The sequence below is a fragment of the Podarcis pityusensis genome (assembly GCF_964106645.2).
Source record: "Podarcis pityusensis genome assembly, chromosome: 16".
NCBI lineage: Eukaryota > Metazoa > Chordata > Lepidosauria > Squamata > Lacertidae > Podarcis > Podarcis pityusensis.
The window spans coordinates 4444076-4468433 of record NC_138041.1 but is presented as its reverse complement, the minus strand read 5'-3'; the positions used below and the strand labels follow the sequence as shown (position 1 = coordinate 4468433).

The 24358-nt window shown below is 49.3% G+C and overlaps 2 protein-coding genes across 2 annotated transcripts; one reads left to right on the top strand and one right to left on the bottom strand.

Moving 5' to 3' along the window:
* Window positions 1–2381: 2381 nt before the first annotated feature.
* On the bottom strand, window positions 2382–11452 carry SCNM1 (sodium channel modifier 1). Its single transcript, XM_080984849.1, has 8 exons — window positions 11264–11452; window positions 8884–8954; window positions 7531–7619; window positions 6916–7013; window positions 6342–6442; window positions 4935–5110; window positions 3540–3681; window positions 2382–2589 (listed from the first exon to the last, which is right to left on the bottom strand). The coding sequence occupies exons 1-8, from the start codon at window positions 11312–11314 to the stop codon at window positions 2490–2492; spliced, it is 828 nt and encodes a 275-aa protein (XP_080840975.1). The 5' UTR covers window positions 11315–11452; the 3' UTR covers window positions 2382–2489.
* A 2253-nt stretch (window positions 11453–13705) lies between these two features.
* LYSMD1 (LysM domain containing 1) lies at window positions 13706–22131 on the top strand. The gene is made up of 3 exons (XM_080984868.1): window positions 13706–14529; window positions 17970–18304; window positions 21302–22131. The coding sequence occupies exons 1-3, from the start codon at window positions 14350–14352 to the stop codon at window positions 21465–21467; spliced, it is 681 nt and encodes a 226-aa protein (XP_080840994.1). The 5' UTR covers window positions 13706–14349; the 3' UTR covers window positions 21468–22131.
* Window positions 22132–24358: the final 2227 nt, after the last annotated feature.

Here is a 24358-nt window from a genome sequence, read left to right as displayed (position 1 = left end):
ACTCTTGCTAGAAGTATCCTCACCCCACACCAAAATGATCTTATCACGGGGCAGCTAATCATCATATGTACTAAGTTTGCATTTTTACTCCCACAGCTCCAGCAGTAGAAAAGTAGATTTAAAAAGCCGCCCGGCGCTTTATATAATAGGAAGCGCAAGCGGCGTCAAGGAAGGGTGTCCCGTCAGGAATCTTGCAAGGAGCCCTGCCACTTTATAGAGAGTTATTCCAAGCAGGTGGTCCTGCGGAGCAAGATTGTGGGGAGGGGGAAAGAGAAGAATCCCCCCACCCTCCCAATGTATTTATACCCCCCGCTGGGATCAGCAGACGAAATGGACACCCAAGGGATCAGGTTGCACGAAATCTTGGCCCAGGCCCCGCAAGGAGGAGGAGGAGGAGCAGGAGGAGAAGGCGTCTCGGTCTTAAATTAGGGGCTTCCCTTCCCCTCCCCAGGCCGGAGGTGTCACATGTGTCCTGCCTGTCAATGCAGTCGGCTTCTCGCGGCTTGTCCTCTGTGGTTGACACGGACAGCTGTTAGGCTTGGGGGGGTTGGGAAGAGTTAGGTTAGGTGGGTAAAAGTCACCAGCCCCGAAGTTGACGCAAGCGGGCAATGGAAACGACCCACGTCAAGAAGCGGCGGTGGCATCAGAGCCGACGGCAAAAGGGGTGTGTGCGAAAACCATGGGTTGGCCTCTGCAACCCGCAATGTATCACAATGCGTTGCTTGGTTGGCTGTGCCAGCCAGCGGCATAGCTGTCAACTTTCAGATTTGAAAATAAGGGATCAGCAGCCTCGAAAACAAGGGCTCAGCAGCCTCACCTGTCCTGGGGACAGTCTATGGGATATCTAACAATCTGGGATAGCAGCGGGAAGCAGCGTTGGAATAAGGGAATTTCCCGCAAAAAAAGGGAAGGTTGACAGCTATGACCAGCAGCAGAGGACGGGGCAGTGGAGTCAATGCTAGGCTGACATGAAGGCACTTGCAGTGGGAACGATTGCCAACTTTATGCTTTTGCCTCCGAGACCCACTCTTGCTCAGAGACAGTGGAAGGAATGGGGCCCTTTCTCTTTGGCTTTATACCCACTTATAAAGGCCCACAATTAGACACCAACCATCCGCGCAGGGCTTATTTAAAAATTATTTATTATGGGACGCGGGTGGTACTGTGGTCTAAACCACCGAGCCTCGTGGGCTTGCCAATCAGAAGGCTGGCGGTTCGAATCCCCGCAACAGGGTGAGCTCCCGTTGCTCTGTTCCAGCCAACTTAGCAGTTCGAAAGCACGCCAATGCAAGTAGACAAATAGGTACCACTGCGGCGGGAAGGTAAACGGTGTTTCCATGCGCTCTGGCATTTGTCACGGTCCTCCGTGCACCAGAAGTGGTTTAGTCATGATGGCCACATGACCCAGAAAGCTGTCTGTGGACAAACGCCGGCTCCCTCGGCCTGAAAGCGAGATGAGCGCTGCTGCAACCTCATAGTTGCCTTTGACTTGATTTAACTGTATGTGGATTTCAAAGCATCCCTGCGTCTTTGAAGGTCCTGGCTCTGTGGACATTGCTTGTATTAGTGGACCCAGACGTTTTCCGTTGGCCTTCTCTGGATCACACATTTAAGCCTCCTTTCTGAAGAGCTCCCTGTCCAATGCTTTGCTCTGGCCCCTTTGCAATGTCATGTGAGCCAAGTGGTAGTCAAGAGGTCTGCCTGCCCTCCCTGGTGTGCCTCTGTGAGATCAGGGCAGCTCGGCCAATGGCCAGCCAGAAGCTGTGCTGCCAACAAATTCCTTTTTGCAGGGTTCAGTATAGTGTTGGGGAATCTCAGGGCTAGGTGCCAAAGGCAGCCCTCTGGGCCTCTCGACCCGATCCTCAGGAATCTCCCCAGCCCTCCCTTGAGCACTTTTACCTGGTTGGAATGTGTCTTCCAGGGGTGATTGTGCCTTTTGCTTACCTGGACAGCTGTACAAAGTGGTCACTTTGGACTGGGACACTGCCCATTACCAGCATGTGGCCCTCAGAAGGTTCCTCATGAGGAAATGTGGCCCTTGAGCAGGAAAAGCTCCTCCAACAATGAAGTAGAGGCTGAGCGACAGTGCTGCCTAGAGATTAGTGCTTGGGGCAAATGAAATGTTGCTTTTCATGTCTGGTGCAGTCTGGTTGTTGGACTACGACCAGGGAGACCCGGGTTCAAATTTCCATTCAACCACAGAAGTTGCACACACACACACTTTCTCCTGCAATCCAGCCTACCTAGCAGGGTTGTTGTGAAAGGCAGTCTCTATGCAGTGAAACAAAACCAGAGACTGTAACCAACAAAGGAAGTAACCAGACAATGTAATCTGCGTTCATATCCCCCCCTTTTTTAAAAAAAATAAACCATCCTATACGCAGTACATGGTAAAAAATAAATTTTGCTCTTGAATGAGTGGTCCCTGAATGTCCAACCAGCAGAACATTCCCAAGGGTCCCCCTCTCAGAAAGTAAGCAACAATGTTGTCAAGATGGAGTCAGTGCAGGAGGTTCCTCTTCGTCAGAGTCAAATTCCACATTCTCGTCTTTTACCCACTTGCCAGAACCATCTTGGACCCAACCAGAACTGCCAGAGAAAGGAAGGAAATAAACAAACACATCTGAGAAGGGAATGCTCATTTTTCTGGAATAATGGATCTAAGCACACTTGCAGAGCACAATATTAAATTGCACTGCCGTACACCATGGCTGAGATACTTCTGTAACGTTTAAGTGCAAGACAGCTGCGCAACATTAATTAAATGTTTCCTGTTCAGAACACACAAAGAAGCTGCCTAATACAGAGTTAGACCAGCTAGCTCTGTGTTGTCTATGCTGACAAACAGTGGCTCTTGAGGGTTTCAGGTAGTTTCTCCCAGCCCTATCCGGAGATGCCAGCTTCTGTTTGCTGCAGGCAGTGGTGGTGCTTTACATTACTCAGTTTCTCCTTTTTCCTGGTACAGTGGTACCTCGGGTTACATACGGTTCAGGTTACATACGCTTCAGGTTACAGACTCCGCTAACCCAGAAATAGTACCTCGGGTTAAGAACTTTGCTCCAGGATGAGAACAGAAATCGTGCTCCAGCGGCGTGGGAGGCCCCATTAGCTAAAGTGGTGCTTCAGGTTAAGAACAGTTTCAGGTTAAGAACGGACCTCCGGAACGAATTAAGTACTTAACCCAAGGTACCACTGTATATAGACATAATATTATAAAAAGCAATAAAGAAGGCTGAGCTTGCCAACAGAAAGCTTTTGATTAAGAGCACAATAGCCCTTAAAAGCTTTTAATTAAGAGTACAGTAGCCCTTAAAAGCCTTAATAGTGCTTTGCCTGTGTCTACACTGGAAGGGATGCATTTAAATCGAATTTTATAGTAAAACCTGATCACCCTCCCCTGCAAAACCAGGTCTTGAAACAAAGAAAACAGTGCAGACGCAACTTTGCTCCCCTGATGCATTTCGGCTCCTAGCCTGCAAATCTAGTACCTGTGATCCCACCACTTAGTTAACACATCTTCTGGGCAACCTCTAACCTACCTTTTCAGCCTCAGATAGTGTTCCAAAGCCCGGCGCTTCTCCGGGGTAACATCACCAGTGTCAGAATGAGGTGGTGCACCGTGAGGCGCTTTCCTTTTGCGGCTACGCTCCTTTCTCAGAGCTGCAGATCTTTTCACCGATTCTGGAGTCAAGAGAGATTGATATTTAGGAGTTGCATCTCCTTGCTCACTGGCAACGTGGGATGGGGTTGGCGTCCGTAAAATCCTGCCCACTTCACAATAACAACTGCAGATGAGGCAACTGTATCCACACCTGCAGGTCCGTCTCCTCCTTCTGGATTGATTTGGGAGTGTAGACCAGAAGAGGAAGTTGAAAGTTGAAAGGCACTCCTGGCTTGCCAGCAGCACATGTGAAACAGATCTAGGGGTTTTAGCAAACCACAAGCTTAACACGAGTCAACAGTGTGATGTGTGCAGATGAGGGCGACCAAGATGGTAAAGAATCTGGAGACCAAGTCTTATGGGAGTGGCCGCTGGGACCACACAACATTGGTCCTGAGAGATCTGCATTGGCTCCCAGTATGTTTCCGACCACAATTCAAAGTGTTGGTGCTGACCATTAAAGCCCTAAACGGCCTCGGTCCAGTAGAGCTGAAGGAGCGTCTCCACCCACATCATCCAGCGCGGACACTGAGGTCCAGCTCCAAGGGTCTTCTGGCAGTTCCCTCATTGCGAGAAGTGAGGTTACAGGGAACCACCCTGTGGAACGCCCTCCCTTCAGATGTGAAGGAAATAAGCAGCTATCTTATCTTTAAAAGACATCTGAAGGCAGCCCTGTTCAGGGAAGTTTTTAATATTTAATACTGTATTGTTTTTAACACTCAATTGGAAGCTGCCCAGAGTGGCTGGGGAAACTCAGCCAGATGGGCGGGGTATAAATAATAAATTATTATTATTATGAGGACAGTTGAACCTGCAGTTTAATCTGCAGAAAAAAGCCTGAAAGGTGACATGACAGCCGTCTTCAAGTACATGAAGGGCTGTTACATGGAAGATGAAACGAGCTTGTTTTCTGCTGCTCCAGACAAGAACGGACATTCCAACGAAACCTTAGGAAAAATTTCTGATGGCAAGAGCTGTTCAACCATGGAACCAACTCCCTTAGAAAGTTGTGGACTCTCCTTCTTTGGAGGTTATTAAACAGAGGTGGGGTGGCCCACCTGTCAGTGGTTCTTTAGCTGTGATACCTGTGTTGCAAGGAGTTGGAATAGATGACTTGGGGGTCCTTTCCAACTCTACAATTCTATGATTCTATGCTGGCAGTGGGGATTGAACCTGGGGGCTTTTGCATGCAAAACAGTGCTCTATGACTGAGGTACAGCCTGAAACCAATGAGGAAACACCACAACCAAACTGCTCCAAAGCAATTTTCTACCTGACATGGAAGTCGCGCACCCAGGCAAATCCACAGCAGAAGTGGCTTCTGGCAAAGGCAGTCTATGTTCTTCTGCATGAACGGAGTTCTTGGGTTTTGACGGCTCATTTTCTTCAGACTCTCTGGAGCTTGCATCTGTCCTTGAGGTACTGGGGGCAATGTCACTTCCTGCCACCCTGTGCCAAATAAATCAGTCATGTTGAGGCCTTGTAGAAAGTCATCTTCCTTATATTATTGTTGCTAATAATAATAATTTATTATTTATACCCCGCCCATCTGGCTGGGCTTCCCCAGCCACTCTGGGCGGCTTCCAACCAAATATTAAAATACAGTAATGCACCAAACATTAAAAGCTTCCCTAAACACGGCTGCCTTCAGATGTCTTCTAAATGTCTGGTAGTAGTTGTTATCTTTGACATCTGGTGGGAGGGCGTTCCACAGGGCGGGTGCCACCACCAAGAAGGCCCTCTGCCTGGTTCCCTGTAACTTGGCTTCTCGAAGTGAGGGAACCACCAGAAGGCCCTCAGCGCAGGACCTCAGCGTCCAGGTAAAACGATGGAGGTGGAGACGCTCCTTTAGATATACTGGACCTTTGGATATACTTCTTCAGATATACTTGTTATTATTATTGAGATTCAATGTAGTGTAGTGGTTAAAGCACTGTTTCTCAAACTTAGGTTCTCAGCTATTGTTGGACTACAACTCCCATCATCCCTACTAAGCAGGACCAGTGGTCAGGGATGATGGGGGTTGTAGTGCAACAACAGCTGGGGACCCAAGTCTGAGAAACACTGGTGCATGTTGGTCTGGGGTTCAAATCCCCCACCTGGCCATGAAGATCCCTGGGTGACCCTGGGCTAGCCACTACCTTCTCAGCCTAACCTAGGATTGTTATGGGGTTTAAATTGGGGGCGGGGCGTGGAACCACATATACCACCTTGAGCTCCTTTCAGAAAAAGGGTATAGATGCCATAAATATTAATTAGACGTTATCTAAAGGTTTCAAAGCAACTTTAAATACATAAATTTAAATGCATTGTACAGAAAGAAATAGCCTATGTAACAGCAATAGGAAGCGTCAGCTGCACACTAGTAAATAATAAATAGAAATATTTTTTTATTTATTTAGTAACACAGTAACAACATCTTAGACTATCAAAAGGCTTGGGGGAAATGGTAAACCTTTACCTGGTACAAAAAAAAATGTCAGTGAAGGTGCCAGGTGGACTTCGCTGGGGAGAGGATTCCACAGACAGGGAGCCACCACTGAAAAGGCACCGGGAACCTGGGGAAGATCCTCAGAAGGAGATCTAAGGCCACCGGGTGCCACTCCCCAGCCAACGGGGAATGTGGACTCCATCCGCATTAAGGTTCATGGGGCCACGGTTTGAGAGCAAAGCACGTTACCTGTTGCGCCGGCAGCAGCTGCTATAAGGGACGTTTTTCAGCAAAGCGTTGTGGGCGATCTTCCTGGTCTCCACAAGCAAAGGTGCAGGGCCTGGACTCACCTAAAGAAAGAGGGTTTATCAATTCATTTATTTTCATGAATGAGTATTTTCTCATGAAATGTCTCAAAGCAATCTAGCAATAAAATCATCAACACTAAAAACCACACACACAAACACATTTTGTACATGAAAACGCAGCCCACTGGTAGAGCACCTTCTTTCGAGAGCGGCTGCCAATCAGTGTAACCAAGACTAGAGGGATCTGACTCTGTATAAAGCAGCCTCCTCTGTTCCAATTTATATCGACCCTTTCTTCAGAACCACGAGGACTGGAATCGTATTTATTTTAAAGGGCAAACTATAGCTTAGTGGCAGATCTTCCATGCTAAGGTTGCTTTCCGAAAGTCTTGCTGAAGTCTGTGGGACTCATGAGCCCAGGATTACAGTGGAAGAAAACTCAGCCGACACAGAGGCTGCCATTCTAGTTTGCAATTCTTAGCAACTAAGAAGCGGCAAGGAGCATGCAGACTTACCTGGGCACCAGTTTCTTCCGCTCGGAGGTACGCCTGGTGGCGGCGTTTCTGGACCTCGCTCTCGAGTGAACGCTTCTTCCCATAGAACTTCTGCAAACCTTTTACAAAGTGAGAGACAGAGGACAGAAGAACATGGCAGGGTCTTGGTTCAAATCTCTGGGCTGCCTTGGTTAAAGCAAAATCTCTATCTACACCTCAGTCTTCCTGATCTGTAAAATGGGACCAGACATCCTTACTTGACCATTGCGAGGATGAACGAAATCACTGCAAATTAAAAGTGCCTCAGAATAACTGCAGCAATGATTAAAAACAAACCCAAGACAGGCAGCCACATGGCTGGCGATGTTAATTTTCAGCCACCCTTTGACCTCTCCAATTTTGGTACCGGGTAGCACACCTTTCCTCGCACACAGATCCCTTCTTTTACTACCCCGAGCAGCAAACTGAGCAGTGCCTGAAAACCAATGGAGCAATGAGAGCAGGGAGATGGCCTAGCTCCCCCACCACAACGGTGCTCTTAGCAACGTGGTATGAACCTTGGGTATTATCTGCTCAGAAGGTTGGATGAGGGAGTATGGGGCATTGAGGGCTCAAGAAAAGCTTCCGCAGACTTACTGATGAGGTGCTTCTTTCCAGAACGGTGGACCGTGAGCATGTCGAGAGTGTCAAAAACTGGACGGTGGAAGCAGACAGTGCAGGCATATCTGCTGGGGCGAAGGAACGAACAAAGAGAATTGAATTAGAACTTACTCCATTGCATTCAGTGGGGCAGGCTTAGCCCCATTCAGTCTGTGGGACTGAGTTCTAAGCAGGCTTGTTACGACACTGCTCTGTAAATAAATCATGACAAACATGCTAGAACAGTTGTGATCTTGAGTATATTCTTTTTCCAATAATTCTTTTCCCAAGAATTCATTACCCGTTTTTTAAAAGACCCCATTTTCTATAATACTCTGATTATCCACATGATTTTAAAAAATCTTTCTTTGAAGCGCGCGCACACACACACAGTGTGTCAGTGTGGTATAGTGATTAAGAGCAGTGGACTCGTAATCTGGTGAACCGGGTTCGATTCCCTGCTCCTCCACATGCAGCTGCTGGGTGACCTTGGGCGAGTCACACTTCTCTGAAGTCTCTCAGCCTCACAGAGTGTTTGTTGTGGGGAAGGAAGGGAAAGGAGATTGTCAGCCGCTTTGAGACTCCTTAAAGGTAAAGGTAAAGGAACCCCTGACCATTAGGTCCAGTCGTGGCCAACTCTGGGGTTGTGGCACACATCTCGCTTTACTGGCCGAGGCAGCCAGCATCCAGCTTCCGGGTCATGTGGCCAGCATGACTAAGCCGCTTCTGGCGAACCAGAGCAGCGCACGGAAACGCCATTTACCTTCCCGCCGGAGCGGTACCTATTTATCTACTTGCACTTTGTGCTTTCGAACTGCTAGGTTGGCAGGAGCAGGGACTGAGCCACGGGAGCTCACCCCGTTGCGGGGATTCGAACCGCCGACCTTCTGATCAGCAAGTCCTAGGCTCTGTGGTTTAACCCACAGTGCCACCCGCGTCCCTGAGACTCCTTAGGGTAGTGATAAAGCGGGATATCAAATCCAAACTCCTCCTCTTCTTCTCAAACAACTCTGCTTAATTTAAAAGAGCTTAGGGCCTCCGTCTTGGCTGCAAAATGGGGTGTTAATAAAAATGAAAACTATAAATCACATTACCCTCTTCCTCTACTCCATGTATTCTAACTAAAATTGACTTATGAACCACATGCTGTAAAAGAGCCAGTTTGGTGAGAGCTAAACTGTGGTATCTTTCTTTTTGCTGCCCTGCTACATCAGCGATCTGGGATTGGGGAGCATGTGCAGAGTGCCCAGTTTGTTCTAACTGCCCACTGTTAGCTGCGCATCAAACCTGCACCATGTGTTATCAATCAATGAAGATAACAATGGTGTATCCAGGGTATTTAGCTCTGACCTGCCATCTCTCAGCAGCAAAGCTTCATCCTCAGGGATATAATTGGCCAAGAGGTCAGCAACTCTTCTTTTCTGGAAATGAATAAAGGAGGAGAAATATTTCACCTGGGTTTAGCTACAGGCAAAGTCACAGTAGGAGAGAGGAATTGGGGTGTGAGCCCACAGGGTCTTGAAAAAGGGAGAAGAGAATTGGAGATGGGGGCCTTGGGCAGAAATTCTGGAACAGGGACCGTTTGCACAGTGCTAGGACTGGGATCCTGTGCAGAGTCCACAGTGACTGGGAGCATGTACAGAGCGCAGCTGCTTTCTCCTGGGGCAGGGAGAACATGCAGAGCGGCTCAGCTTGCTCTCTAGGCCTGGTATGATATTTACGTTTTCTAAATCATTCAGGAAGAAATGGAGGCAGTGAGATTTTACTTTCTTGGGCTCCATGATCACTGCAGATGATGACAGCAGCCACGAAATTAAAAGACGCCTGCTTCTTGGGAGAAAAGCAATGACAAACCTAGACAGCATCTTAAAAAACAGAGATATCACCTTGCCAAGAAAGGTCTGTATAGTCAAAGCTATGGTTTTCCCAGTAGGGATGTATGGAAGTGAGAGCTGGGCCATAAAGAAGGCTGATCACAGAAGAATTGATGCTTTTGAATTCTGGTGCTGGAGGAGACTCTAGAGAGTCCCATGGACTGCAAGAAGATCAAACCTCTCCATTCTGAAGGAAATCAGCCCTGAGTGCTCACTGGAAGGACAGATCCTGAAGCTGAGGCTCCAAGACTTTGGCCACCTCATGAGAAGAGAAGACTCTCTGGAAAAGACCCTGACGTTGGGAAAGATGGAGGGCACAAGGAGAAGGGGATGACAGAGGACGAGATGGTTGGACAGTGTTCTCTAAGCTACCGGCATGAGTTTGACCAAACTGCGGGAGGCAGTGGAAGACAGAAATGCCTGGCGCGCTCTGGTCCAGGGGGTCACGAAGAGGCGGACACGACTAAACGACTAAACAACAACAACAGCAAATCATTCAGAGACCTCTGAGTCTGAGCCAATTGGTTGTGTGGCGGTTAGAATGTCGAACTGGGACCCGGGAGAGACCAGGGTTCGAATATCTGCTCAGCCACATGAAACCCATTGTGTGACTTTGGACGAATCCCTGCCTCTCAGCCTAACCTCCTTTGCAGGGATTCAACTAAGCTTACCAGATGTCCCCGTTTCCCGGGGACAGTCCCCGGATTTACAAATCAGTCCCCATACAAAATCCATTCAAGTTGAAAAGCGTCCCTGGATTCATTGAAAAAAAAATCTGGTAACCTTAGATTAAACAAGGAAGGGGAAAACCATGCCCAAGCCACCTTGAACTCCTTGGAGAAGGAAGTGGAACAGAAATGCAACAAATTAATAATAATAAATAAACAAGAGACTAAAAAGCCTAGCAACGATGACGACAACGAACTGGGAGGTTGTGCAGATTTTTTTGGGGGGTGGGGATTCATCATGCAAAAGACATGGCTGGATGAATCCCTAGCCGGAATTAAGATCGCCGGAAGAAATATCAACAACCTCAGATATGCAGATGACACAACCTTGATGGCAGAAAGTGAGGAGGAATTAAAGAACCTTTTAATGAGGGTGAAAGAGGAGAGCGCAAAATATGGTCTGAAGCTCAACATCAAAAAAACGAAGATCGTGGCCACTGGTCCCATCACCTCCTGGCAAATAGAAGGGGAAGAAATGGAGGCAGTGAGAGATTTTACTTTCTTGGGCTCCATGATCACTGCAGATGGTGACAGCAGTCACAAAATTAAAAGATGCCTGCTTCTTGGGAGAAAAGCAATGACAAACCTAGACAGCATCTTAGAAAGCAGAGACATCACCTTGCCGACAAAGGTCCGTATAGTTACAGTTTTTCCAATAGTGATGTATGGAAGTGAGAGCTGGACCATAAAGAAGGCTGATCGGCGAAGAATGGATGCTTTTGAATTCTGGTGCTGGAGGAGACTCTTGAGAGTCCCATGGACTGCAAGAAGATCAAACCTCTCCATTCTTAAGGAAATCAGCCCTGAGTGCTCACTGGAAGGACAGATCCTGAAGCTGAGGCTCCAAGACTTTGGCCACCTCATGAGAAGAGAAGACTCCCTGGAAAAGACCCTGATGTTGGGAAAGATGGAGAAGGAGAAGGGGACGACAGAGGACGAGATGGTGGGACAGTGTTCTCGAAGCTACCAGCATGAGTTTGACTAAACTGCGGGAGGCAGCGGAAGACAGGAGTGCCTGGCGTGCTCTGGTCCAGGGGGTCACGAAGAGGCGGACACAACTAAACAACAACAACAAGATCCCTTGAATGCCTTTTGAACTCCCTCCCCCCGATCTTCCCCTCCACTCACCTTGAGCACATTGAGCTGGCTGGGGTCGTCTCCCTCCCTCTTGAAAGACATGCTGCGCCCCCTTCCCTCCTTCAGGCTCCGAAGACAGAGCAAGGAGCGGGAGGACTCCTCCAGCACTTCCTGTTTTGGCCTCCAGAACTACAACCCCCAGCATGCACCTGGATGCCGGTCTCTTTCATCACTTCCCTTCCCAGCCAATCAAGCTTCAGGGACTACATTTCCCAAGCAGGCTTGCGCGGCCAACGAAAATGGAGCACGCGCAAAACTCGATTTCTCAGCATGCTGCACGGCTTTCAGCTCCCTAAACAAGGCATGGCCAAACTTGGCACTCCAGCTGTTTTTGGGACTACAATTCCCATCATCCCTGACCACTGGTCCTGTTAGCTAGGGATGATGGGAGTTGTAGTTCGAAAAACAGCTGGAGGGTCAGTTTGGCCATGGCAAATGTAAATGTTATCAGAGAAGGGGCGAGGTAGAATCTGAAAAAAAGAAAGGAAGGAAGGAAGAAAGCCTAGTAAAGACATGTATCAACCATCTATCAATGATATTAGATGATAACATATATATTTAATATAATATATTTAATTAATATATTATAAATATATATTTAAATCCACCCTGTCTTTTAAAGTGTGTTTTAAATCAGAACTGCAAATTACATTATGCTGTTTCTCTATAAAGAAATTATTTGAAGGTGGGGTTTTTTGTCCTTTTTTGATATTTATTATTGTCTTTTTTTTTTTTTAAAGGGACGTGGGTGGCGCTGTGGGTAAAACCTCAGTGCCTAGGGCTTGCCGATTGCATGGTCGGCGGTTCGAATCCCCGCGGCGGGGTGAGCTCCCGTCGTTCGGTCCCAGCTCCTGCCCACCTAGCAGTTTGAAAGCACCCCTAAGTGCAAGTAGATAAATAGGTACCGCTTTATAGCGGGAAGGTAAACGGCGTTTCCGTGTGCTGCGCTGGTGCCGGCTCGCCAGAGCAGCTTCGTCACGCTGGCCACGTGACCCGGAAGTGTCTCTGGACAGCGCTGGCCCCCGGCCTCTTAAGTGAGATGGGCGCACAACCCTAGAGTCGGACACGACTGGCCCGTACGGGCAGGGGTACCTTTACCTTTACCTTTATTGTCTTTTTACTGGGGTGTATTGTTGTTGTTTTGTAAGTATGCTCATTGATTGGACCATATTTGTAGCGTAATGAAGAGTTGGATCTAACTAGGGTCTTCCTCAGAGCTAATCCATTGAAAAAAACTTAAAATTAGCCATGTTGGTCTACTTCAGAGGGGCTACTCTGCTAAAAAAACCCCCAACTTTAAGTGAATATAACCAAGCTTACTCTCAGGTAAGCGTGTAAGGAAAGTGCAACATAAACGCTCCAGGAGGGGCTGGTTGCTAGATCAGGCCAAGGGGAGGGCTCTAGTCCAGTGTGCTGTTCTCACGGTGGCCAAATGCTCCTAAAAACCTAGTAATGCAGATAGACTGCCTCTGGACCTGGAGGTTCCATAAGACCCCACAAGCAGGCCGTGTATAATTAGACTTATTTCATAGCACTGATAAGGGACGTGGGTGGCGCTGTGGTCTAAACCACTGAGCCTCTTGGGGTTGCCGATCAGAAGGTTGTTGGTTCGAATCCCCATGACGGGGTGAGCTCCCATTGCTCGGTCCCTGCTCCTGCCAACCTAGCAGTTTGAAAGCACACCAGTGCAAGTAGATAAATAGGTACCACTCCGGTGGGAAGGTAAATGGCGTTTCCGTGCGCTGCTCTGGTTCGCCAGAAGCGGCTTAGTCATGCTGGCCACATGACCCGGAAGCTGTACGCCGGCTCCCTCGGCCAGTAAAGCGAGATGAGCGCCGCAACCCCAGAGTCGGCCGTAACTGGACTTAATGGTCACGGGTACCTTTACCTTTACAGCACTTGATATCCCACTTGATTGTAAAACAAACAAACTTCCAAGCGGTTTAGGAAAAGAATAAAGCAATTAAAATATCAGTTTTTAAAAAATTAATAAAACCAAGTATTAAAAAAAATCAAAATATATTTAAAGCCAATGGTAAACTAAAAAAAAAGACACATATTAAAATGAATGCCATCATACTACATATGTGGATAATTTTATACACTTCGCTTGTGTCGCCGCTTCTCCAAACTAAAAGCCCCCAAATTTGCAACCTTTCTTTCGCATAAGGACCATTAGAAGTCCTTATGAGAATCTTTATTGGAAAAAAACAACCATTAACTGGCTGGACTGCAATTCCCAGCTGCCCGTGGGCGAAATCCCCCAAAATGCAACAGGGGAGAAGCTGCCGCCCCCTTTGAAAGCTCAGCCTTTGTTTTTCTGCTCCTGGAAGACTACAACCCCCGTCATGCTGCGGGAGGGACTTGCGTCTAAGCAGAGAGCATGATGGGAAATGTAGTCTCTCGCTCTCCCCAGGCTCCCTGCCACCCCAGGCTGGGAGAAGGCTCATTTTGTGTGTTTGTGCATGTCTAAATGTGCAGCATAATTGAAAATGTGGTGGGTGGGAGATTACTCAGCAGCCCCTTCCAAATACTACAACTCCCAGAAGTCTTTGCGAGAGCAGGTGGGAGGGAGGGGCCAGGGCTAGGCTGGGTTCTGTTTCAACTGCTTGCAACAGAAAGCGCAGCTGCCGGGCAACCTGATGGGGGATTGCTGGATAGGTTAGGGGGCTTTTGCTTTGCAAGAGGGGGCGGAGGGGGGGGTCATCTTTCAGAGGAAAAGCGGACCGACGTGGGAGCAGGAGATCCACTGGGGGATCTGGTATCTGGGAGAACAGGAGGAGGCTGGACTGCAATGGGGTGTATCTGAAAGTGAAAGCCCATCTGCACTGAAAGGTTATATTTAGGGGGACGGGAGATTATTTTTTGGGGGTGGGGAAGGGCGAAGGACGTGGAGAGGCGTCCTGGGTGGACACAGCCTCGCTCAGGGGACGGGCCTTGAGGGTGCCTCCTGTGAAATGGGCCTATTTGGCTGCTGCAGGGGTTGGTGGCTGCAGTAGGATCAGCCCTTGAGAGGTCAGCCTTTCCTGGCCTCAAGCTGGGGCCGTCCAGGTAAGGGGAGGGTTGGCAGCTGGGGAATGGCCTCTCCGTCCAAACAGGGGTCTCCTGGCGGGGCGGGGCTGTTGCAAGGTAGCAGGACCCGATCCTACGGCAGCCTGGTCAAGACGGTCAGCTCGCCGGCGCGAGAGAGGCGGCTGGAGCATCGGCTGGAGCCTGCGGACACCCTCCAGGGGTTGGCGGTCAAGTATGGGGTCACGGTGAGTCTGCTTAGAAAGGAGAGGGGGTCATGATCCTTACACGTACGCTCAGAAATGGTGTTTACAGTGTTGCTGTTACCGTTCATATGTAAAGCCCTTAACAGTTTGGGACCAGAATTTTAACTGCAATCGCCTTACTCCATATGCACCGACTCTGCCCTATTTTGCATTTGTAAGAGCTCAGTCTTTGGAACTCCCTGCCACTTGATATTGGGCAGGCGCCTTCGCAGTGCTCTTTTCAGTGCCTGCAAAAAAACCATTTTTGTTTAGACTGGCCTACCCAGATGCTTCGAAAGGTGACGTGTGTTTTTAATCTTTTTAGTCTACTGCTAGTTTAACTTTTCGAATGTCTTAAATTATTATTGCTAATTTTTCTTAGCAACAATTTCCTTTCCCCCCCTTTTTTTTGCAAACCACTTTGAGGGGTTTTTTGGGGGGGGCAGGCAAGCAGTATATAAATTTTATGAAATGAATAAAATATTAAGCTATTACATGTACATATGTACACATTATACTTACAGATGAGCAACTCTGAGTAAGCATGTATAGGACATCGCTGCATAGCACCACTGGCTTTTAGCAGCCCCATTTTTAATGTGCATATATATGCTTGTTGGTATAATATAGCTGGAAGGGAAAATTCCACCACGTGCATTTCATGCATTTACCCAGAACTTTGAATGATGGAAGAAGCATACAGCTGGTGGAAATATTCTTTCTGATACAACTTCTGTGGGACAAGAGACATGTATCTTGATGCATTACCTGCTTATTTATGTACCAGCAGTAACTATAAGACCTCCTGTGTTAAGCACAACTGTCCTTGGACAAATCCAGCTGATAAATCATTTTAACAGCAAAATAAATAAATAAATATACACATATATAGATTACCTCAAGACTGACTCTAAAATGAAGAGGAGAACCGTCTCCTCCAGAAACCCCTGGAGCTGAGATGCCAGTTCCTTGCTCCAAAATGAGATATTGGAATCTGGCTGATAAATATCCAATACTGTTGAGATTCAGGAAGGGCCTTTTGTTGTTGTTGTTGTTTAGTCGTTTAGTCATGTCCGCCTCTTCGTGACCCCCTGGACCAGAGCACACCAGGCACTCCTGTCTTCCACTGCCTCCCGCAGTTTGGTCAAACTCATGTTGGTAGCTTCGAGAACACTGTCCCACTATCTCGTCCTCTGCCGTCCCCTTCTCCTTGTGCCCTCCATCTCTCCCAACATCCGGGTCTTTTCCAGAGAGTCTTCTCTTCTCATGAGGTGGCCAAAGTCTTGGAGCCTCAGCTTCAGGATCTGTCCTTCCAGTGAGCACTCAGGGCTGATTTCCTTCAGAATGGATAGGTTTGATCTTCTTGCAGTCCATGGGACTCTCAAGAGTCTCCTCCAGCACCAGAATTCAAAAGCATCAATTCTTTGGTGATCAGCCTTCTTTATGGTCCAGCTCTCACTTCCATACATCACGACTGGGAAAACTATAGCTTTGACTATACAGGCCTTTGTCGGCAAGGTGTTGTCTCTGCTTTTTAAGATGCTGTCTAGGTTTGTCATTGCTTTTCTCCCAAGAAGCAGGCATCTTTTAATTTTGTGGCTGCTGTCACCATCTGCAGTGATCTTGGAGCCCAAGAAAGTAAAATCTCCCACTGGTCTTTTAGCTGCCTCCTTTAGGTGTGCTAGAATCCTTCCTTGTTGTAATAAGTCACTGACCACTCCCTTCACCCCCTCTGTTCGCCCTTCAGATGAGCCAGGAAAGGCAAGTTGCACATGGTCTAACAGAGCAGATGTGAGGAACCTGTGGCCTTGCTGCATAAGTTGGAAGCTGTATGCTGGGGATTGCAGGTGGACTCAGGTGATGCTCAGAGCATCTGGGTGGCCACCGTGAGGACAGGATGCTGTCAGGCGTCGGGAAATCTGATCCCTCCCACAGTGGGTAGCCAGTAAGCAGATAACAAGAAGAGTTCCTAAAGGTAAAGGGACCCCTGACCATTAGGTCCAGTCGTGACTGACTCGGGTTGCGACGCTCATCTCGCTTTACTGTCTGAAAGAGCTGGCGTACAGCTTCCGGGTCATGTGGCCAGCAGGACTAAGCCGCTTCTAGCAAACCAGAGCAGCGCATGGAAACGCCGTTTACCTTCCTGCCGGAGAGGTACCTATTTATCTACTTGCACTTTGATGTGCTTTCGAACTGCTAGGTTGGCAGGAGCAGGGAGCGAGCAATGGGAGCTCACCCCGTTGCGGGGATTCAAACCGCCGACTGGCAAGTCCTAGGCTCTGTGGTTTAACCCACAGCACCACCCGCGTCCCTGAAGAGTTCTTACCAAGTCCTTTAATCTATATTCACAGAGAGAGGCTTTGATAAGTGTCCCTCCATTCCAGTAGTGGCATTGCTCTGAGTAAAGTCCCACCTTGGATCAAATCTATGCTTCTAGGTGCCATAAGAAAGCTGCAGAGATAGCGCAGGATAGTGCACACCCCGGAAATGATCTCTTTCAGCTTCTGCCTTCTGGAAGAAGGTACAGGGTTATAAAGACTAGGACTAGCCGCCTGAGAAACAGTTTCTATCCATATGCGATTTTGGTTTTAAATGCAGTGTAAGGTAGCCTCTTGGGACGCGGGTGGCGCTGTGGTCTAAACCATAGAGCCTAGGGCTTGTTGATCGGAAGGTCGGCGGTTCGAATCCCCGTGATGGTGTGAGCTCCCGTTGCTCAGTCCCTGCTCCTGCCAGTCTAGCAGTTCAAAAGCACGTCAAAGTGCAAGTAGATAAATAGGTACCGCTCCGGCGGGAAGGTAAACGGCGTTTCCGTGTGCTGCTCTGGTTCGCCAGAAGCAGCTTAGTCATGCTGGCCACATGACCTGGAAGCTTTACGCCAGCTCCCTCGGCCAATAAAGCGAGACGAGCGCCGCAATCCCAGAGTCAGCCACGACTGGACCTAATGGTCAGGGGTCCCTTTCCCTTTAAGGTAGTCTTTGTGGGAGTACAGTCATACCTCGGGTTAAAGATGCTTCAGGTTGAGCGTTTTCAGGTTACGCTCCACAGCGACCCGGAAGTAATGGAATACGTTACTTCCAGGTTTCGCTGCCCGCACATGCGCAGACGCTCAAAATGATGTCACACGCCTGCGTGGAAGCGGCGAATCGTGATCCGCGCATGCGCAGATGCACAGACCCGGGTTGCGTTCGCTTCAGGATGTGAACGGGGCTCCGGAACGTTGTGGCGTATCCCAGCTTGATCAAGCACTTGGCACTGCAAAATTTTAACAAGGCTATACTCAGGTGCTCCAGCAAAAAGACAAGGCTCTTGCTCTGCCCAAATTATGCCAAGGTGAGCTCTCCCACTCAATTTCTGCTGTTTTACATGTTTCCACATCCATGAGGTCTAGCAGCTTGCTTTGTTAAAGAGCCTTGTATTTAGCAGCTCTCCCCTTTCCATTCCAGACAGAGCAAATCAAGAGAGCAAACCGGCTGTACACCAGCGACTCCATCTTCCTCAAAAAGACTCTCTACATCCCTGTACCAGTAGAACCCAAGGCGCTGTTGTCCAATGGGTTAGATCTCGAGGAAGATGAGGAGGAGAAGGTGGAAGAAGGGGAGACGGGGGCCTTTCAGCCTGAGGCCCCCAAGAAGCAGAAGCATCCGCGGAAGAACGGGGCGTCAGGAGCCTCTGCCCCCAAGCACGACCTCTCCGCCGCGGACTTCCTGTTCAAGCTGGACTCTGAGATCCGCCGATCCAAGCAGGCCGCCACAAAGAAGCTGCGGGAAGGGGGGAGCTCGTGAGTGACCCTGCTTTTTCCCTTTTCCGTGGGTCCCAAGGGTCCTTCCTCCTCTGCTTCCCCCTGCCCCCCCCCCCAGATTGGGCTGTGTTGCTCTTCAAGCACGATGCAACAGGAGCATTGCATTTAGGTTGCTCGGAGCAAGTGAGTTAAGCTGCGTTGTGGGAAAAGGGCAGACAGAGTGCTGGGCCATTTCCCTATTTTCCTCCTAGGCAATTGTACCCATTTCACAGATGGGAAAAATTAAGGACAGGCTTTATGAGGAAGGCTATTATTATTATTATTTGGCTGCACTTGAACCATATGATCCCAGAGTGGTTTACAACAATAAAGGGGTCTCCTGAACGGGGGTCGATATGTTTTCCCCACCCACCTGGCACTCAGACTGCCCTTTCCCCACAATGCAGCTTGACTCACTTGCCCCGAGCGACCTAAATACAACGCTCCATTCTCAGACTCCTGTTGCATCTTGCTTGCAGCACAACACAGCGCAATCTGGGGGGGGGGGGCAGAGAAGGAAGGATCTGGGAAAGATATTCCAAAGGCCCGTTTTTAAAAGTTGTAAGTGGAACTTAGTTGGCTATACCACCCACGATACAAAAATTGACTAAAACAATCTAATTATAATAACATGCATTTTAATTTTCATTTCGGAGCTTCTCCTGTCCCAAGGGACTCGAGTCTGGGCTGCAATATGTACTGCAAAGCTGGAAACCTTATCTGTGGTTTTTTTCTAACTGGGGGGCCTAAATCCTTAATTTGGCATAAGCTATGAAGTAGCACTCTGGCATGCTTAGATTCCTCCTTTCTCCAGAGCCAAAAAGAGGTATTGGCTCTCAGTCTGGTGAGAACCAGCTCCCAATGAAGCAGTTATTATTATTATTATTATTATTATTATTATTATTATTATTAAAATCTTGTTCCAAGTCCTCCGGGAGAGAAAGAGGTCTTAGCCTGGGAGGCATTGCCTGCTGTTGAGCTTCTGTGGCCACCAGAGGGCGTAGTTGCTACAGAGCTGCTCCATCCTCGAATTTGTTGACGCTGATATTCTCATTGCCTTCCCGACCTAACGGATTTCTGCAAAAGCGTGCAAGATAAAGACTTGAGAGCATGTGGAGTTTTGAAACGGGGCCCCCTTGGACCGGGAGACTGGCAGAGATTCTAGTCATTTTCCCCAAACACCGGCACCCAGTTCTACGCAGCTTGGCTAGCTAGCGCGAGCGACCTGAGAGCGCCTTTTGCTTTAAAAACAATCCCAGTGCACTGCGCTTTCTTTTCCACAACATTCCTCTGTATCGTCGGATCCGTTGCCGGGTGATCAGAGGAGGAATTGTGCGTTTGTGTGTTTGTTGCGGAACATTGTGATCCTGCCTAACGGGTGTGGGTGGCGTGGGAAACTTTGAGGTCTCATCCAACTCTGGTCCTCAGCTTGGGCAAACACAGAATTTATGGGCATCCTTGAAATAAAATTAATGGAGCATTTTGCCCGCCACCAAGCCTTCGTTTTCTCCAGAGTAGTCTCTTGGGGGCCACATGCTGGCATTGCAAGGGCCAGAATTGTCCTTGAGTGAAGCTGGAGCCAGCCCTGCTCCTGACCCAGATTTGGAGCCCACCGAGGCACTTCACTCCTGGGAATTTATAAGTCTACTAGCAACTGTTAGGGACGCGGGTGGCTCTGTGGGTTAAACCACAGAGCCTAGGACTTGCCGATCAGAAGGTCGGCGGTTCGAATCCCCACGACGGGGTGAGTTCCCGTTGCTCAGTCCCTGCTCCTGCCAACCTAGCAGTTCAAAAGCACGTCAAAGTGCAAGTAGATAAATAGGTACCACTCTGGCGGGAAGGTAAACGGCATTTCCGTGCGCTGCTCTGCTTCGCCAGAAGCGGCTTAGTCATGCTGGCCACATGACCCGGAATCTGTACGCCGGCTCCCTCGGCCAATAAAGCGAGATGAGCGCCGCAACCCCAGAGTCGGCCACAACTGGACCTAATGGTCAGGGATCCCTTTATCTTTAGCAGCTGTTAACTGGGTTGGCTGAATAGAAATCCAGTCTCCAGGGGCAGTGTACCGCTCCCCTGAGACCAGATGCCAAGGGCAAGCAGGGAATGGCCAATTCCAGCTCCAAGTCCCCTGGATGTGGGCATTCAGAGGTAGACTGCTCCATAGCGTGGAGGCTCCCTTGATGCCAACAAGATTGGGGAAGAGGACGGGGTCCCTGTTTCCACTTTAGGGGCCTCCCCACTGGAGGGGAGAAGACTCCTTTCGAATCAGGCTATGGGCTGGTCTGCCTGGTCCAGCCCCTCTGGTCAGCTGAAGACTTCTAGGAAGTCTGCAAGCGAGGCAAGAAAGCAACGGTTTCTCTGAGTTGGTTGCCCCGGTGCTTGGAGATAGACTGCTACCATATGTAGAGTCTCTGAACAATCTCTACCGTAAATCAAAATTTCCCCAGCGGTTTTCCCAGAGGCCTGTGGTCAACCCACTTTGGGCTAGGTGGGTCTGATCCACAAGGGTAGGTAAAGGTAAAGGGACCCCTGACTATTAGGTCCAGTTGCGGACGACTCTGGGGTTGCGGCGCTCATCTCGCTTTATTGGCCGAGGGAGCCGGTGTACAGCTTCTGGGTCATGTGGCCAGCAGGAATAAGCCGCTTCTGGCGAACCAGAACAGCGCACGGAAACGCCGTTTACCTTCCCGCCAGAGCGGTACCTATTTATCTACTTGCACTTGGACGTGCTTTTGAACTGCTAGGTTGGCAGGAGCGGGGACCGAGCAATGGGAGCTCACCCCGTCGCGGGGATTCGAACCGCCGACTTTCTGATCGGCAAGTCTTGGGCTCTGTGGTTTAACCCAGAGCGCCACCCGCATCCACAAGGGGCACAACTGCAAATCCTTGTCAACAGCAGCTGTAGCAGAACACACACCTCTCTCTCTCTCTCTCTCCCCTCTCTCTCTCTCTCTCTCTCTCTCTCTCTCTCTCATATTTCCCTTTCCCACACTTCAGGGTTTCTGGGAGCGAGCCAGGATCTTCCCACTCCACGGCCGCCTCCTCTCCCTCCTCCTACCAGAACGAGGCTTCTTCCCGCGCTGTCCTGGGCCCCGTGCCCCTCACCAAAATCGCCCGTGCTGACACCCTCCGCGACCAAGAGGACGAAATCTTCAAGCTCTGAGCAACGCCACTTCCCTCCTTCCGCTGTCCGTGGGGCTCCGGCGACCGCAAGAGACCCTCCCCGTCCCTTTGCCCCCCACCCCACCGGACCCACCGGTAAGGGGACTCTACCGCTGCAAACAGCCAAGGAGCCGGGAATTGTTTTTGGAGGACGGACGACCCCCGTAGACGGGCGCTTCGGAAGGGGCCTCCGCGGCGTCAGTATCATCGACGACCCATTTCTGCCTCCTGGATTTTGAACAGACTCTTTGTGCGTCTTTGTCTCTGTGTACCTTCGTTTCCTCCCTCCTCCTCCATCATATTTATCACCTTAAGTGCTTTCTTGCCCGTCCTCAAAGTCCGAGGATATCCTTCCCTTAATGCCCCCCCCGTGGTATATATGGTGCGGCTGGCTGAACGGAAGCGAAGGGGGTGCTGTTGTGCTGTGGGAAACCTCTCCTTTGTTTTCTGGCGGTCAGTTTTGGGCTGGGGTGGCCGCCATGGGATCGCCGTTGGGCGAGGGCTTGTTGGGTCCGTGCTCGACTTAACGGTGGGATCCCTGAGCCGTTCCAGCCCACCCTCTTCCACCTCCGAGGCTCCATCTCCTCACCCCGCAGACTTCCGGTCCTCTTGTTGTACTGCCTCCCCTGTGATTAAAACAGCTGGCAGTTTTTGCTGACTTCCAAGTTTGTCTCTGTGCCTGTCTGACTCTGTTTTTTGTCTGCGGCGGTCGCTGGCAGCCTGGGAGCTGCACAGCATGTCCACGAGCAACACACTGGGATTTTGTCCTTGGGGTTTTGCCTCTCCCAGTAAGTGGGATAAAAATAAAAATAAATTTTATTTATACCCCATCCTCCCCAGCCAGAGCCGGGCTCAGGGCGGCTAACACCAATAAAATCACAGTAAAAACATAATAGGGGGGAAAGAGAGGGGGGGCCCAATTTAAAATACAAGTTAAAATGCAATTTAAAATGCAGCCTTATTTTAAAGTAGCTGATAAATCATAAGGGGAGGGAAACGTGGGTCAGACCGAGTCCAAACCAAAGGCCAGGTGAGACAGCTCTGTCTTGCAGGCCCTGCGGAAAGATGTCAAGTCCCGCAGGGCCCTAGTCTCCTGTGGCAGAGCGTTCCACCATGTCGGGGCCAATGCTGAAAAGTCCTTGGCCCTAGTTGAAACCAATCTAACCTCCTTGAGGCTCGGGACCTCTAAAGTGTTGTCATTTGTGGACCTTAAGGTCCTCCACGGGGCATACCAGGAGAGGCGGTCCCATAGGTACGTGGGTCCTAGTGTCCCATTGCCCCCCCCCCCCCGGTCTAGGGATGCAGTGGAGCAGGCTGCCTTCAGAAGAGGCTACCTGCTGCCCCTCTGCATGAGTCAATGCTCTGGGCTAGATTTCTTTCCCTCTTCAGTGGGGGGCACATAGAGGCCAAGGGGGGCTTTTTACAATAACTTCTTTCACATACCTTAAAAATAAAACCTCCTTCAATATACAATATCCCAGGAATGGGAAGGAGCATACTTCAGGCTGTGGTGTGTGCTGGGATTCCATGGACAGGGGCAGTCTACCTGATGTGCTGAGGCACGCATTGCCTCTGTGGGGGAATGGGTTAGCCAAACCCAGTTTTGAATGAATGAATGAAAATATTTGCATCAGTCGTTGGCCGTAGCAATAAAACAACAATACGATATGCAGAGTATAAATAAAAAGTCAATTATATAAAATACATTTTAGGGTATTGAATCAATAGTCAAATAGTGGATCTTATTCTGATTGCCCCAGCTCATCTTGATCTGCCAAGAGAAAGGACACTCTGGCAGTGATTGGGCGACCCAGAATGGACAATAAAAGAGGGGTGATAATGTTATTCCTCAAGTCTTTATAAAGAGTGCAAGCCAGAAGGGCATGCGCCACCGATTCGGGACTGCCATCTTCACAGGGACATAAGTGTTTTTCATGTGGAATCTGTTGGAATCGTCCCTCAAGTACAGCCGAGGACAAAATGTTCAATCTTGCGAGAGTAAAAGCACGTCTATGTTTTAGAATTGCTAGGTTATGCAGCTAGGGTGCCAGAGAGTCAAAATGGGATGGTGGAAAATAGTCATGCCATGGGCAAAATTTCCTTATTGTGGCCAAGTTGTTCTGACGCTCAATATCATTTAAAGGTAAAGGTACCCCTGACCATTAGGGACACGGGTGGCGCTGTGGTCTAAACCACAGAGCCTAGGACTTGCCGATCAGAAGGTCGGCGGTTCGAATCCCTGTGACAGGGTGAGCTCCCGTTGCTCGGTCCCTGCTCCTGCCAACCTAGCAGTTTGAAAGCACGTCAAAGTGCAAGTAGATAAATAGATACCGCTCTGGCGGGAAGGTAAACGACGTTTCCGTGTGCTGCTCTAGTTTGCCAGAAGCAGCTTAGTCATGCTAGCCACATGACCTGGAAGCTGTACGCCAGCTCCCTTGGCCAATAAAGCGAGATGAGCGCCACAACCCCAAAGTCGGTCACGACTGGACCTAATGGTCAGGGGTCCCTTTACCTTTACCTTTACCCCTAACCATTAGGTCCAGTGGTGGATGACTCTGGGGTTGCACGCTCATCTTGCTCTATAGACTGAGGGATCCGGCATTTGTCTGCAGATAGCTTCCTTCAATATCATTTAGGCGCTGACAGATTAGACTGTTTGCTTTACTAAAACTCAAAGTGAGTAGCTGTTGTGGTGATAAACCACAAGAGTGAAATTTTGGATAGACAATTTTAGTCCAGGCTAGCTTGACCTGATCTAGTAGGGTCCTTCCACTTCAACTCTTTCTCCCACCCACAGGAAACATCCGTAAAGTGGAATCTGGAATTCCTCCTTTCCTTTTTAATGATTTAGCCTGCAAGAGTTATAACAGCTTAATCAAGCCTCTGTGTCCA

What these genes read in the sequence shown, in the direction of transcription:
- SCNM1 (XM_080984849.1), bottom strand. Translation starts at nt 11,314, where the DNA reads ATGTCTTTCAAGAGGGAGGGAGACGACCCCAGCCAGCTCAATGTGCTC. An exon ending in TTGCTGCTGAGAGATGGCAG is followed by an intron (nt 7,620 to 8,883) that starts GTCAGAGCTAAA and finishes TCGCCCCAGCAG; the next exon opens with ATATGCCTGCACTGTCTGCT. An exon ending in AGCTGCTGCCGGCGCAACAG is followed by an intron (nt 5,111 to 6,341) that starts GTAACGTGCTTT and finishes TATTTGGCACAG; the next exon opens with GGTGGCAGGAAGTGACATTG.
- LYSMD1 (XM_080984868.1), top strand. Translation starts at nt 14,350, where the DNA reads ATGGCCTCTCCGTCCAAACAGGGGTCTCCTGGCGGGGCGGGGCTGTTG. An exon ending in CGGTCAAGTATGGGGTCACG is followed by an intron (nt 14,530 to 17,969) that starts GTGAGTCTGCTT and finishes TTTCCATTCCAG; the next exon opens with ACAGAGCAAATCAAGAGAGC. An exon ending in CTGCGGGAAGGGGGGAGCTC is followed by an intron (nt 18,305 to 21,301) that starts GTGAGTGACCCT and finishes CCCACACTTCAG; the next exon opens with GGTTTCTGGGAGCGAGCCAG.